General features: G+C 34.7%; 1 protein-coding gene across 1 annotated transcript in view; it reads left to right on the top strand.

Annotated features, from left to right (window-relative positions):
• The window catches only part of MDGA2 (MAM domain containing glycosylphosphatidylinositol anchor 2), an 806109-nt gene that overhangs the window by 580457 nt on the left and 209475 nt on the right, over positions 1-16177 (top strand). Inside the window, exon 7 of the mRNA XM_033109651.1 lies at positions 14746-15075. Coding sequence (XP_032965542.1) covers positions 14746-15075 — 330 coding nt within the window. The remainder of the gene's footprint in view (positions 1-14745; positions 15076-16177) is intronic.

The following is a 16177-nucleotide window of genomic DNA, read 5'->3' as shown; positions in this document are numbered from 1 at the left end:
AGAGTTAGTGAAAACTGAACTAGAACCAATTGTGGGTACAGTAAAAATCTCTGTTCCCCATCCCATGATGCTACCACTCTCTGGAATGGCCTTTCAGCACCCTCAACCCTCTTCTTCCCTTTTTTCCCCTAATTCTCAGGCTTTCTCCATGGTAACTAGTTTTTTGTTGTTGTTATTGTTTGTTTTAAAGTATTCTCTTTCATAATACCTAGTACTTTCAGTTCTTATCTTTATTAGACTGTAAATAAAATGACCTATTTCTATATTTTTCTCCACCACTAAACTTCATATTGGTACATTTAGCAGCAAGCGTAGTGGTATATTCGTTGTCAGTACCCAGGGAAACACTAAATAGAAAACAGCTGACATCTACTGTTTGCCTAGTCTGTGTTGGCATCAGCATACTTGGAGCTTCATGGATCAATTTTATCTTCTTCATTTTACAGATTTGGGAGACTAAGTAAATTGCAGAAAGTGACAGAGCTAATAAGTGATAAAATTGTATTAGAACCCAGACAATGTGACCCCAGAAGACTTACTCTTCACTGCTATTTATATTGTTTCTCCAAGACGTCATTGGCACTCAGAAGAAAATTGATAGGTTATGAATCTTTTCATCCCAAATAATGAACATGTTCATTTTTTTTTAATTTCCCAAAATAAGGGTTGGTTATATTCCTAATACATTGAGAGTTAGAATTTCTTAGGTAAAGAAGGGTTTCCTTAAGCTGCTTAATATTGACCATTCTTAATGTTTTTATCACTTTGTGAAGATATCTACAAATAGCAAGTGTTTTTGTGGATCCTTCCTCAGGCTTTGGCTATGTTGAAAGGAAGTAGTTGCACGTTAAACTATGTGAAAGTCAATTTAGACCATTTTCTTATTGATACTTATAAGAGCTATTTATTAATAATTTTTCAAGTGCTAGAATCAGGATAAACAGTCTCTTGAGGGCCTTGTAAAGTAAAAAGATAGGTTGTGGCTACTTTTTAGTATGTTCTTTAATAACTTAATAATCTTTCTGGATGAGGTAATGGTCTGCATTGTTCTCTTCCAGGCCTGCATTGCTGGAGGATGGGTGGATAACTGTTTTCTAAGACAGGGGTTCTCAAACTTGAGAGTACATCAGACTCACCCAAAGGGTTTGTTAAAATGCAGGTGGCTGGGTCCTACTCCAACAGTTGTAAATTTTGTGTGAGGTGGAACCCAAGAACTTGCGGTTTTTATGGCTTCCCAGGTTACGTTGTCGTTGGTCCAGGGTCCACACTTGGAAAACTACTGCTCTGAACTATAAATGTCATAGTTTTAATTTCAATTAGTACCAATAACTTTAATGGATTACTGACATTGTCATCCATTCATTTCCTTTAAGAAATAGTTCAGGTCAACTCCTCCAAAACAAAAGTCATTGTTTCCAGGAAATGTGTCCTAACACTGAACTGCCTTATATCCAATGACTCTCTGAGCACTGTGAACAGTTTATTTAACATGTGCTATATTGTGAAACCATTTTTTTTTTCCAGGTAGTCAGCATTTCTCACTTCGTAAAATTGTATTTTCACTGGTTGTTACTAATGTAGACTTCCCTGTCTTGTCTCTGTCCAAAAGTATTCCTCTCTCCACCTCTTTATAGAGCCCGGGACTTCCTTTGGCTTTTCTCCTTTTGAAGGGTATGTGATTCTTATGTCTGTGTGAGCTAACATTTCAAGTATAGATTTCCGTATAACCCAGAATATATAACACACCTCACCACCACCAGGACCACCACCAACAACCTCCCTGGGTCATTCTCATAGAATACAGATTTGTGTTCACTCCAGCTTAATACTTACCAAGACACTATCTTTGGATTTATCTTTGAATTAAACCTGAACACTTGTGCACTATTTTGGTCCCTAGTTAAGTTGCTATAATCAACTCACTTTGAGGGATAGACCGACAACTAGATTACATTGTTATGACCACCAGAGGATGTGCTTAAAAATCTGCTCATTTATGCAAGTTCAGAAGATAAATTCCACTCAGATATACAAACCAAGGGTAGTTATTTTGTTTTTTGTGTGAGGAGTTGGAGTATTTTTAGCTCACAGATACAGTGAAATATGAAATTAGTTCCCTCTTTGTCTTTGTTCCTGTAAAAATCAGAGTCAATTGATGACCCAACTACCAATTGCATAGGATGTAAAAACATCTCTATACCTTGTTTGCTTATTTGTCACAATTTTCTCATTAAAAAGAGTGAGAAAAAAAACAAAACTATAATATGTATTTCTAAAATCTGCAAGGTAGCTTTATAAACTCCTAGAGCAAGGTAGGATGTACTTTTTGAAAAAAGATATTACACCTCTCTTTATAACGTATATTTTATTTAGTTTTAGAGTCAGTCTTTTCACACCTCACGTCAGCAGTCCTGTCATCTGTTGGTTAACCCACAAATCCGGATCCTTGCCTGGTGGTCAATTATGAGAAACTCTAGACTTAGAGAGCATTAAAGATTAGATAGGGCTTACCACTTTAAAGGAAGCATAGCTTTATAAAGGGATTAAATTGACCTCTTTAACTCCCAAGTACACTTGCACTCATGTGACATTTCATCTTTGAGCAACATACTAGTGTGTGTGTGTGTGTGTGTGTGTGTGTGTATGTGTGTGTGTGTGTTGTGTGTTGTGTGTTCTAATCATAAGCATTATTTTTTCAGGTGTTTGCAACTTTGCAGCAGTGAATTTCCTAGATTGATCCTACTTTCACCTATTTCAATAACACAGAAGACTAAATTTAATGGTGTGAAAGAAAAATTGCACCAGACATGTTACAAAATAGCAAACTAGACTATATTCAAGACTTGCAATAGGGGTCAAGAATATTGAAATGGGAGAGAAAGATTAAATGCGACTACACTGAAATAAAAGGCAGGAGGATTTTAAAATGCTGGGTGAGCTAATGGAAAGCAATGGAAAATATTAGAGGGGGAAGTTAGTCAATGTAATTAAGCCATCTGTGCTTGTTAAGAGATCTTTTCATTTTTCAAAGTTAGGCTCCTACCCTCCCAGAGAGACTGGGGAGATAGAAGCACAATCTCCTTCAATGATTACTTTCTCCCAGGTCCTTGAGAAAGACATTTCTCAAGATACTCTGGCTTGTAGATTTACATTTCAAAGGGGCAGAGAAAGACTTTACAATTGCAAGTTTTCTATAGGTCAATGCTACAAGAAAAGTGAAGTCAGGGGCCTAGAATTAGGAAAAAAACCTGTCTAACATTTAGGCATGCTGAGGGGAATGCTTAGTTGGTCTTGTAGTGGTAGGGACTCCAACTTCTTACAAGGTAGGATAAGATAGTTAAGAAAATTTGTATAAATTCCTATGACTTCAGATATTTTTCATATGGTCATTCAATAAACCTAGGTTATTTTCTTTGCTCCTTAATTTTAAAATGAAAGATTATGTTTAAATGACTTAACCATTATTTTATTTTAAATTGAAAGGTGCATGGATCTAGTCACAATGTTTTGTATTTCAAGAAAGAAAACAAACCAGGATCTCATGTCCCCAAACATAGGAAGCAAAACAGAAGGTAGAAGATTAAGGGAAAACTCCATGGTCTGCAAGTATGGCAAAATGATTTATAAAAATCCTTTCCTTCTCAACAAATACTGACTTTACAACTACTGTTCGAGTGATCGAATCCAAATGAACTAGGGAAAATATAACAATTGAGATGCAAATAACCTAAGTCAACAGATTTATTTTTTTTAAATATTATCTTATGATTTGCCAGTCATAGAAACCAGTAGAAAAGAGATTTTTAAGAAGAAAGAATCTCTTATGTAAAGTGATATGAAGTACCAAATGGAAGTGATTTAAAAATGGAGGAGAACTGGAAAATATTGTGTCAATTGGTAAAAAAGAAAAATTGTCTCAATTGCTAACTGAGACTTCAAAATCAAAATAGCACCAGTAAAAACCAGTATGTGAAACAGTATGTGAATGAGTATATGATGCAGCAGGGGAGGCAACTGGTGTTTCATTTTTTTTTCCTCTTTTTAAATATGCTATTACTAGTTTGAAGGATTACTAGGGTTAAGAAAAGTGTTCTAAGTTTAAATGTGATCTAAACAATTTTCTACTGTGAGAGTAAATAGTGTATGGAAGAGAAAATATTACAATTTCAAAAGACATTGGATAACCAAAATAATGCAGAGTACCAGGGTAAAATGAGAGAGGTTGGCAGATGGGCAGAATCATTTTGGGAAGGAGAAAGGAAGTCCACAGCTTTTGAGACAGAAAATAAGGAAAGCAAGAAAAGTAAAGAAAAATTTTTAGTTTTAATCTCATTATTTTTACCTAGTTTTCACTGCCACATGATCAATTCCATAAATACTAAGGACTTGTTTTTTTTCTTTCTTTAATAATTTTCATTAAATGTTTTATCAATTACAGTCAGCATACAATATTATATTAGTTTCAGGTGTACAACATAGTGATTACACATTTATATAACGTATGAAGTGATCACACCAATAAATCTAGTACCCATCTCACATCATAGTTATGAAAATATTATTGACTATATTCCTTATGCTGTACTTTACATCCCCATGATTATTTTATAATTGCCAATCCGTACATCTTAATCTCTTTCCTTTTTGCGTCTTCCCTGCACACTTCCTTCCATTTGGAAACCATCAAAAATGTTCTCTGTATTTACGAGTGTGTTTCTGTTTTGTTTGTTCATTTATTTTGTCCTTTAGATTCCACACACAAGTCATATCATGTGGCATTTATCATTCTCTACCTGACTTACTCTACTCAGCACAATACCCTCTAGGTCCATCCGTTTTGTTGCAGATGGCAAGATTTCATTCTTGTTTATGCTGAATAATATTCCATTACATATATGTGCCACCTCTTCTTTATCCATTCATCCATTCATGTACACCCAGATTGCCACATCTTGGCTATTGTAACTAATGCTGCATTGGACATATGGATCCACATTTCCCTTCCGAGTAATGTTTTGGGTTTCTGTGGATAAATACCCAGAAGTAGGGTTACTGGGTCCTTCATTGTCTCTTGTTATAGACTTTGTTTTAAAGTCTGTTTTGTCTGGCGTATGTATTTCTACGCCAGCTTTTTATTTTTTTCCCATTTTCATGAAATATCTTTTTCCCATCTCTACTTTCAGTTTGTGTGTGTCTTTCAGTCTGAAGTGAGTCTATAATAGACAGCATATGTAAGGGTTCATTATTATTATTATATTATTATTATCCATTCAGCTCTCCTTCATCTTTTGATTGGAGCATTTAATCCATTCACATTAAAAGTAATTGTTGATAGATATGTAGCTATTGCCATTTTATTTATAATTTTGATTATTTTTCTTCTTCTTAAAGAAGTCTCTTCAACATTTCTTGTAATAATGATTTGGTAGTGAACTCCTTTCCGTTTTTTATCTTATCTGGGAAGCTTTTTATCTCTCCTTCAATTTTAACTGATAATTTTGCTGGGTAAAGTAATCTTGGTTGAAGGTTCTTACTTTTCATCACTTTGACTATTTTGTGCCAAACCCCTCTGGCCAGCAAAGTTTCTGTAGAGAAATCAGCTGTCAGTTTTATGGGAGTACCCTTGTAGGTAACTGCTTTTCTCTTGTTGCTTTTAGGATTCTCTCTTTGTCTTTAGCCTTTGGCATTTTAATGATGATGTATCTTGATGTGGACTTGTTTGGGTTCATTTTGTTTGGGAACTCTGTGAGCTTCCTAGGCTTGTATATCAATTTCCTTCACCAGATTAGGGAAGTTTTTTGTTATTATTTCTTCAAATAAGTCTTCAGTTCCTTGCTCTCTCTCTCTCTCTTCTTGTTCTAGTACCCCTATGATGAGAATGTTGGTACACTTGATGTTGTTCAGAAGCTTCTTAAGCTATCCTCATATTTTTGGATTATTATTATTTATTTTCTTATTGTATTTTATTATTATTATTATTATTTGCTATTCTGATTGGGTGTTTTCTACCACATTATCTTCTAAATCACTGATTTGAACCTCTGCTTCATCTAACCTCCTGTTGATTCCCTCTAATGTAGTCTTCATTTCAGTTATTGTATTCTTCATTTCTGATTCGTTGTTTATGTTTTCTATCTCCATTTTTTTATGTTTCCTATCTTTTTGTTGAAGATCTCTCTGAAATTATTGAGCATCCTTATAAACAGTGTTTTGAGTTCTGCATCTGATGGATTGCATGTCTCCATTTTGTTTAGGTTTTTTTTGTTTGTTTGTTTGTTTTATTTTTGAGCTTTGTTCTGTTCTTTCATGTGGTACATGTTTCTTTGTCTCCCCATTTTCGCTGCCTCCCTGTTTTTGTTTCTATGTGGTAGTTAAAGCTGCCATATCTCCCAGTCTTAGTGGAGTGGGCTTATGGAGTATGTGTCCCGTGTCATCCAGTGGTGCAGTCTCCCTGATCCCTTGAGCCAGGTCTGTCCCTTGTATAGGCTGTGTGTACCCTCCTGTTGTACTTGAGCCTTGGTTGCTGTTTGTATATTAGTAGGAGGATTTGACACACTGGCTAATTATTTTTGAGGACTGGCTGTATCTACAGTGGAGGAGCTGTTGTACAGGGGCTGACCCTACAAAGCAGGATTGGCTTTAGCAGGGCACTGATGCCTGCACAGTTTTTCCTTTGAATGTGTCATCTATTGAGGTGGTCTGGTGGTTCTCCAGTGTGGTCTGAAGTTGGCCACCAAGAGGCCTCCTAGAAGGGCCCGTTGCAGACCATATTCAGCCTCAGCCTGCCTTGCCTGGAGCCACTTGATATGTGCTACAAAGTGATCTGTAGGTAGTTGACACTTGTGCTGGGCTTGGAGGTGGCTGGGAGAGCCCAAGCTGTGAACCAAAGCCAGTTGTCCCCAATGCCTGGCTTGTGGCTTTTCAATAAGAGGTGCAGGACTCTCCAAGGCCAGATGCTGCTTGTTTGGGGTTTGTGAGCAGGATGAGCCAAGAAAGGCCATTTGTATGGAAAAGTCACTGGAAGTGTCTACGATCGGCCTGTCGGTTGTGTGGGGCCAGGTCTCAGGAAACCATCTGGGAGGGTGAAAGGTGTGAGTCGAGTTGATGGAGACTCAGATATGGTGTCAACCTGCATCTGTATGCTGGGAGAGGAAGGATTCAACAAAGAGAAAACACCTTCTGCAAGCACTTCTGTCTGGGAAACAGCTGCCTCTTCAACCCTCACCCAAAAGCCAGAAAACTCAATTTCCCCTGTGTGTACATGGAAACTTTTGAGCTGCTGCCCCAGTGCTGGAGCTCAGAGTGAGTGAGCCATCAGTGAGTAAGTCTGTGTGCGGGCCCTTTAAGAGGAGAAACTGCAACTGCAGCTTTCCTCCGTCTCACTCAGTCACCATCTCCACTGGTTTTATAGCCAGAACTTATGGGTTTTTTCTTCCTGGCACTGGAACCCTGGGCTGGGGAGACTGGTGTGGGGATGGGACACCTCACTCCTCAGGGGGAACCTCTGTAGCTGAGATATCCCTGTTGATTTTTAACTGCCACATGTGGGTATGGGGATCAGCCCATTTCTCATCTCTTTAATCCCACCAGTCTCGAGGTGGCTTCTGCTGTATATCTTTAGTGATAGGACTTCTGTTTAACCTGACTTCAGAAGATTCTCAATGGTGGTTGCTCTGTAGTTTAGCTGTAATTTTGATGTAGTCATGAGAGGAAGCAAGTACAGCTTTTTCCTAATCCACCATCTTGACCAGAAATCTCAAAGATGTACTATTTTTAAAGGACTTCAAAAAACTATAGTTAGCATAGACCTTTCTAAGCTGCAATTCATGTTATAGCTATTTCTAGTCTTAAGTCTTTAAAAACTAATAAAAAATATAATTTACCCTAGACACATTCTCATTTCTCATAGTGAATGATATTGTTATATTTGATAGAAAACATGAGCTTAAAATACCTACTAATTTTTAACATCATAAAGCCAGTAAGTTGTACTGATTAATAGTCTCCTATTTAAATAACTGGGGCTAAGACATTATGCTATGTCAAATACCATTTGTGTAGTAGCCACATTATGAAAATGTTTGTTTTTATTCATGAGTTATATAGACTCTAATAATGTATGGGCAATAAATGTTTTCTCTTTACTTAAGAAAAGGCTGAAATAATAAGAATAGACAAATAATAATGATGATAATAATATTATTATTTTAGTCCACTTCTTTTCCCTCTTCTCAAGGCAAAGCTTATATAAAAAGCATAATTTGTGCCTATTTAAAAGATACTTTCTTACTTTAATTCCTATCCAAAATACTTATCTGTAGTTATTCAATTGAGCAAGGACATTTAAAAGACAATTAAAATTCAACCATACTTTGCTTAAACAATTTGAATGATTAATTGTAGTAATTAGCATTGAGTAAATTCACAAAATAAATAGAGCCTCAATACTTCATAACTAAATAGAAGCCCAACTTTCTTTCATCATCTAATTCTGCATTCAAATTATCAGGGGTGCTATTTTAAACCACTTTTAGGAAATAGGTGTAATGATTTTTTGTTGTTCTTGAATTATTAACAAACTTTAATTCAGACTGTAGATTAGCAGTTGGAATTGTTAGATAAAGAGAAGTGAGTACAATAATACCAAGTAGTATATAAGAAAAAAAGACCTTCTTTGTTTTCTATCATCTAGAAGCTTTAATACTCATTATAATAACACTTTAAATGTTTTTTATATAATAACAGAAGATATAAATAAATATTATGTCCTCAAACAACTGAGCTAGCTTGCCTTACTTGTTTATATCAATAATTGCAAATACAATTCATTCCTTTTTGATGCTATTTGCATATTTCAAAATGTACATTTCCAATATAGTAACAAACCAATAAATTAAATTTTTTAAAATGCTGGTTAGTTGGAAAAGGAAGAAGACACGCTGCCGCTAGTGCAGATAGGTTCATTAGATGGCTCTGAAATATGTTTTATAACTTCAATGTATTATTAGATGCATTTAACTTAAAAATGAAAATCCCCTGCCCATTTGGTTTTGAATCTTAATATTATTTTCACTAAGGAGTTCTATTCTGTTGATTATTTTGTGATGCTTAAATCAGAAATTGATGGATGGAAATGCCTAAAACATCAAGAATGGAATCAAATTTTAGAGGCTTTTCAATGATTCTCATCAGTTGATAGATTCTTTTAATTTATTCTGTGGGCTATTAATTCTGAAATTTGTCCCACACATAAAGGTTTCTTGTTAAATACTATCAGCTCCTCTAGGAATATCGCAGGATGCATGTTAGCATGTTGAAAGCTCTGAAAAGTTCTGGAGAAAAGCAAATGTTCACTCAAACAGTCAGTTCCCAAACTTTCTTTGTGCTATTTTCTTTTAACGTGATCCCTATTAACCTTTTTTTTGAAACGTGTTTTGGTAAATACTATTTCAGGTGAGATAACTGTGCTTAGATAGCAGTCTTCTTCCTTCTTCCATCTTTCCTTAGAAATGATTAGCAGTTGAGCTGTAAAGCATGTGCACAAGCCTTTCTGCATGAGACTCAGTCTCCTTTACAAAGCAGAGTTGAGTAATAGTCATCACATGTGAGAGCTGATGTCCCTGACACATTGTATGACTGGGACACATAACTAGCTAGTGAGTGACTGTGATGGAATGAAGCCTCCTTAGTTGTCCAGTACAGAATCCACTTCCTCACCTGCTTGTATATCCCTATATTAATACTGTTTGTTCATCAAGTATTATTCTGCTGCTGCAACAAAACCCCTGAATCCTAGAGGGCATCAAATCTCTTTTTCCCCCTCTATCCTATTTGCCCCCATGGATCTCAGAACGTAAGACTACCGAACAAAAGCAGAGTTGACATGGGTATGCCAGACTCAGTGGGATCAACTGGAATCTACAAAGATAATGCTTTGAAATGTCATATGTAATTAAATTTGACCAAAACTATTGAATACCAACTATAACAAAGAATGTGTTTCCAGATTTGGGAACTGTAAAGAAGAGTTAGGCAGGGCCCCACTCCCCGAGTGTTCACAGTCCCTTTGAGGAGAAAGACAGGCATCTAATTAGAATAAGACAGATGATACTAATGTTCTTTGCTGCCTCTTAAATTGCTTTGCTGATGTAATGTGTGTCCACCTGCTTATTCAATTGGGATCCAGTGGGACTGGCAAGTGCTTCCTCTTTCCCTCAAATATTTTTAGTCTCTTTAACAGAGAACAAATGAATAAAAAAACACTTTTTATTTATCTGATTGCACTATTAATGATTTCTAGATCTACTCCTCTCAGCAACATTTTTTTTTTTTTGCCAGTATTTCATGTTGACCCGAATCTTACTGAGATTATAAGAAGTGGCATATTTGGAGATTTTTAACTAACTTATCTACTGTGAATGGTAGTCAGTGGTTACTCTGTGTCTCATCTTTTTTCTGAAATGGATTCTTAACAGAGGTTCAAAACTCGATACCTGGTATATCTTAGCCCCAAAGAGATGTTCTCTCATTAAACTTTAAAACATTTGTTAATGTCATTGAATTTAATGTAATTTTTTTGTTCCATCTACAAATTTTATTTTTTTATGGAACCACTGTGTGTTGCCTATGTTTGGAACATTTCACACACAATCACTGCATTTTATAATTTTAAGTCTATAGCTGCAGGAAAGATAAAATCTCATAGCCTCCTCCTTGTTTTTATCGGCATCAAGCGTGTATTCGTAAACCTAAATTTCTCCAATGCCGGTGGTCCCTGGTGCGGGTAAACAGAAGAAGCAATCCAATTATAAATAATGGCAGTTTTCTTCAGAACTGTAGAGATTCACGGGCAAAAGTCAACTTTTATCTCTAGGGTAAAGTCAGCAGTATGCCCTACCCAGATCTTTGGAGTGGTCTTGCTTTTATACATGGCTTTCATTCTATTCACAGAGCACCTCTGTAAATCTCAACGGAGAAGGACTTCAGTGACTGCAGTTTAGAATTCCCTTAAGGGTAACCAGTCTGACGTGAATGTGGGCCGAGTTTGCATTCAATCTCACAATATGAAAAAATGGGGCTATGGGTTATATCGCAACGCTTTCTAAACCGATTATCCAGAACAGAGGCTCAGTGTGATGCTAATTCTTTACATACATTGCCAGACTAAACAAGTACCTTCTGAGGTTCATCCATCGCAATTTATGATACGTTACGTTAAATCTAATGTTATCCCAGGCTGGTGTTAGGGGACTTTCAATATTCCGACTAAGAAATTGCATCTGGGGAAAGGGATTTCTCTTCTCTTTTTCTGTAGAATTTCTTTAGTTCTACAGAGTCTTGTTATGTACTATTGGACCCCTGTTATACTCTGGTACTAATCGCAGATTGATTTTAAGCATTTGAAATCTTAACTGGTAGCAGGAAATGTCTTTAAATTAACATTGCATGAACTACTATAAATTGTTCACTGAAAAAGAGAGTGTTTAATTATAAATGAAGGAAACTGCTTCCCAGTTGATTAGCTATATTAAACACTTTATATTTTCAAAGCTCAACACTACTGCTAATAAGCTATTTCTTACGGTGGGTCTCAGAGGGAGCCTAATAATATCACCTCCTATTTTTATAATTGATACACTATACCCATAAAAATTAGATGGCCTGTATTGGGCCACATAGAAATGAAAGACTAGAATTATGTCTCAAGTTCTTAATGTGTCTGTGCCTAGTTTACACAGCTCTCCTCTTAGATTTTTGAGCAGCCAAAGTAAGTTAGAAAATTAAATAAATTACTATAGATGACTACACACACACACACACACACTTTTTTTTTAACTTAGAAAATTTGTTCTATATGCAAAACCAGATGTTTTATTATGGGGTGACATAAAACAAAGTGAAAGAGATGGCTTTCCACGCAAATGATCCACGCCACTTATTCAGAGATTCCCTTAACTTTAGCTCACTTATAGGACTCACTTGTCCTTTTTAGGATCTGTCATTCTGAAGACTAATATGATTGACTATGGCCAAATTGTGAAATTGTCAGATACTGAGATTAGCAAGTATTTGTGGCAATGAGGTCATTCTTAGACACTCATTTGATTATTGCTTTCTATCAAAAAATATAATTATATATCATACTTAATCTCATTTACTAATTGATAGTTAAATTTGTACTCTTTAATATCTTTTTTTACTTTCGAATTTAAGTTATTTTCCATAAATAAAGCAGTCCATAACAAATAACGTAGACATTAATTTCATGTTTTTTATCAGTGGCTTTTGAATTGTTTAATAATTTAAATCTAATTTGTCTGATGAATTTGCTGCTCTCTGAATGTCAGTATTACTTTAATATGTCACTATGTGAAAAACAACTAGAAAACAAAAACTGTCTAGTAAATCAATGTTAATCACAGACTGACACATCAGCATTTTTATTGTGTTTGTGTATGGCAACCAATACATAAATTTGGAATTAAATTTATTCTGAATGTGCCCCCATATGAAGCTATTGATAAATTAATATACATATTTTTAAGTTTTCAAAATTGTGAATTGTTTGTTTAAAATTTTCATTTAGGTTTATCATTTCTCTATAGAAACAGGATAAGGAAAATTCTTACCAAATGAAAGAAAACTCTCATTTAAACATCATAGTGTTAACAAAAATAAATGCTCGTTGACATGCTATTTTTTAGATCTATTAAAAAAATAAAAGTATATTCTATGATCTTAACAATTTTGTTTGTGCTATAGAACTTCAATTACATTTGAATTATATATTTACAATATTATATACCAAATATTGTCACCAGATATGGATATTTTCAGCACATTCCATTTCTAGATATAATATGAAGTCATATTTTAGTACCGTCGGTAATAGAATGCTATAATTTCTCCTAATTTTATCCTAGAGTCATGTAGTGATAAAGATATGGCTAGGAATAACTAAGGTTCATAAATTGCGTTTTATTGTGGAAAAGTGTAACACACAAAAAACAATCTCAGACTGTGATTTAAATATTTGTCTTTTGGTGTTTTCCTTAAGATTGAAGCTTTGTGCATCTTCTATACAAGTTGGAGGGCTTTCCTCTAAGATTCAGACTTCCTCAAACTTATAAAACATTTCACATATATGCAGTGTGTGGTTTTTCTAGACATAAGTGTCATAAGTGTTCGGTTGATAGATTGGACCATAATCTATGAGTACATAATTTGCGCTACATGAATGTGAGGGTTCCATCTGTTTTCTTCATCTCCTGTAATAAAGGCCTTACCTAGAGCTCAGTCCTGAACAGGAGCTCTATAAGTATTTCTGGAATAAAAAGAAAGATAGAAACATTGTTTTGATGTTTGTTTATTTCTCCTCACTGAGATGCAAACAAGAAAGCAGATAAAATATTTGGGGCTCTCGAGTAAAGAAAATTAAAACCAAATTTTTTAAACTTTAAAAATGTATTGATCTCGAGTACATTCTTACATATGTCTGCAGATACCGATAAAAATAGTATTTCCTGGCCTTTACAGGACAAGCTGAGGAAAATCAGGTTAATGTTAGGAAAAGTTAGACCCAAAATACAATTAGAAGGTCTCCAGTATCTGCAGGTTTGCTAAATTCACTTCCTTTTGCCAGTGTTGTTATACATTTAGGTTTAATGGTGAAAGTAAATAAGCAGTTTTCTTTCTGATAATTATATTTCACTGCACATGCTACATATCATCAGATAGGGATGCTGATAAAAGAGAGGGAAATGGGTAGGATGTTGGAAAAGAAAAGTGTGTGCATAAGAGAAGCACTGCCATAAGAAGGAGAAAACTCTATTCCATATTGAGTCACATGATACCATACAAAGTTCAGAACTGATACCTTTAGGGAGCCAATAGCTGCTCGTCCAGCTGCCTCAACACTACTGATCCAGGCGGTGAGAACAGCATTGACCTTAGCCTCAGACAGCACAGGATTTCTGACAAACACAGTGTGTTTTCCAAGCCATCTGACAAAAAGTTCTTTTGGTCACATGCGTGAGAGAGCCCAGCAAACAGTTTCAACTAGAAACATCTTGGTATGGCAGAATAGAGCAGTTGTGGCAAATAATTTATATATATATATATATATATATATATATATATATATATATATATATTTTTTTTTTTTTTTTTTTTTTTTTTTTTTTTTACAATATTTGGAAATGTCTCATGATGTGAACTGACTCAATTCTTACCAAACTAGTTTGGGTCAGTATGTAGATGCAACCTTACAAGAATTTTCTTTAATATGACATTCATGCAATATTTAAATTGTTTGGGAAGTTGTGGCATAATTAAAGGATGATATAAGTAAGAAAGGAATTGAGCTTAATGATACATATTATTATTTTTAACTCTAATAACTAATGACTTTATATAAATAGTTTATATCATTTGTTCAAAATGCAATGGCAATAATGTTTAAGTATCCTATGTAGACTTAGAGCAGTTTTTTTTATATCACTGGAAAATATTATCCAACTGATAGAAATCAGTGTTTAGAATCTCTAAGTGACTTAGGTCTTTATATTATTTCTAGATCACCTAAATGAGGTTTATTGATATGCACACCACTTGGAAATAACCAAGAAACATATATACGTTTTACTTTGTTTTACTTATTTCAGCCCAGAGGTAATTACCTAGAGTGAATGAATCCCTAACGTTATGAAAGTAACACTAACTACTTATGGAATTTTTATGTTTTAGCATTAAAAAAAGGACGATTTTGGATCACACCAGATCCTTATCACAAAGATGACAACATCCAGATTGGGCGTGAGGTGAAAATATCTTGCCAAGTAGAAGCTGTTCCTTCCGAGGAGTTAACATTTAGTTGGTTTAAAAATGGTCGTCCGTTAAGAAGTTCCGAGCGGATGGTTATTACACAGACCGATGCGGATGTCTCCCCAGGAACAACAAACTTGGACATCATTGATTTAAAATTCACGGATTTTGGGACATACACATGTGTAGCATCTCTGAAGGGAGGAGGAATATCTGATATCAGTATTGATGTTAATATATCCAGCAGCACAGGTAAGCAGCATATTTATGATGCAAAAGGTGTTCACAATTGAGAATAATTTCCTTAACATTTAGTAGACAAAGTAGTCTTCTGTCAACCCAAGAACACTTTGGTTTTTAAAAAGTTTCCTAAAACCAAATGCTAACCACTTGAATGCCCAATAAATATAACCTTAAGAGACGGTGCTACTTCTATTTGATTTAGATTTACATGAAGTTTTACAGAAATAGTGCAAATAAAATTAATAGCATTGGCTATGATAGACGTTGGTTTCCAAGTTAAATAGTACGAGTTTGTGTGTTTTTTAATTAACTAGGAACCTTTGCAGCATAAAATTATATCGATTAATAAAGTTGAACAGCAAATGTCTAAAGAGTTAAGACAATTTTCGTAAATTTTAAACAATAGAAACTTAGACCTTAGATGAAAATATTGATAGATAATTTAAGTATTCAAGTATAAGGTATTTTATATTTTGTTTTCCACCAACAAAAACCAATGATAAAGATGTTAAAGTTGTAAACAGATGTGACTTTTTGAAGGTACTTATGATAGAATCTCTCCACAATGAGAATGGTTAAATATAAAAATATACTACAGTGAAATTCCTTTTGGGGGGTTAAAATGAAAATTTGTTATCAATTTTCTCTCAATTAAGTGTACCTCTACAAATGAGGAAAATTATAGGGCTTTTGTATGAGAAGACACATTAGCTTAACTCTTAGGATGTTTTAAAGCTTTGTGATTCTATGAACTGTAATCAATATGCATCTGGAGAACTCCCAAGTAGCTTTATTTGTTTTGCCAGCTTGTTACTAGGTTGAATTTTATGATTTTTATATAATTCTAGGGTGAATAATATGTGTTGGAAAAAACAGAACAGAAATGTAGTTAGCAGACATACGCTGTTTTGAGGAAATTTAAATACTCCACTTTTCCTTTTCAGTCAGCCAACATTTTGACTCTTGTATGTTAACAGATTGACCTATGAGTTTGTCTTCTCAGGATTCCGAACTGCATTGCGCACTGGATTGATTTTACTCCTTAAGGAATATAGGTCCATACTTCAGGCTGACCAATTGTGCTTACTTTTCAGCATTCTTCATTATTCCT

The sequence above is a fragment of the Rhinolophus ferrumequinum genome, chromosome 6 (genome assembly GCF_004115265.2).
Source record: "Rhinolophus ferrumequinum isolate MPI-CBG mRhiFer1 chromosome 6, mRhiFer1_v1.p, whole genome shotgun sequence".
Lineage (NCBI taxonomy): Eukaryota > Metazoa > Chordata > Mammalia > Chiroptera > Rhinolophidae > Rhinolophus > Rhinolophus ferrumequinum.
This window is presented reverse-complemented; position numbering and strand designations above follow the sequence as displayed.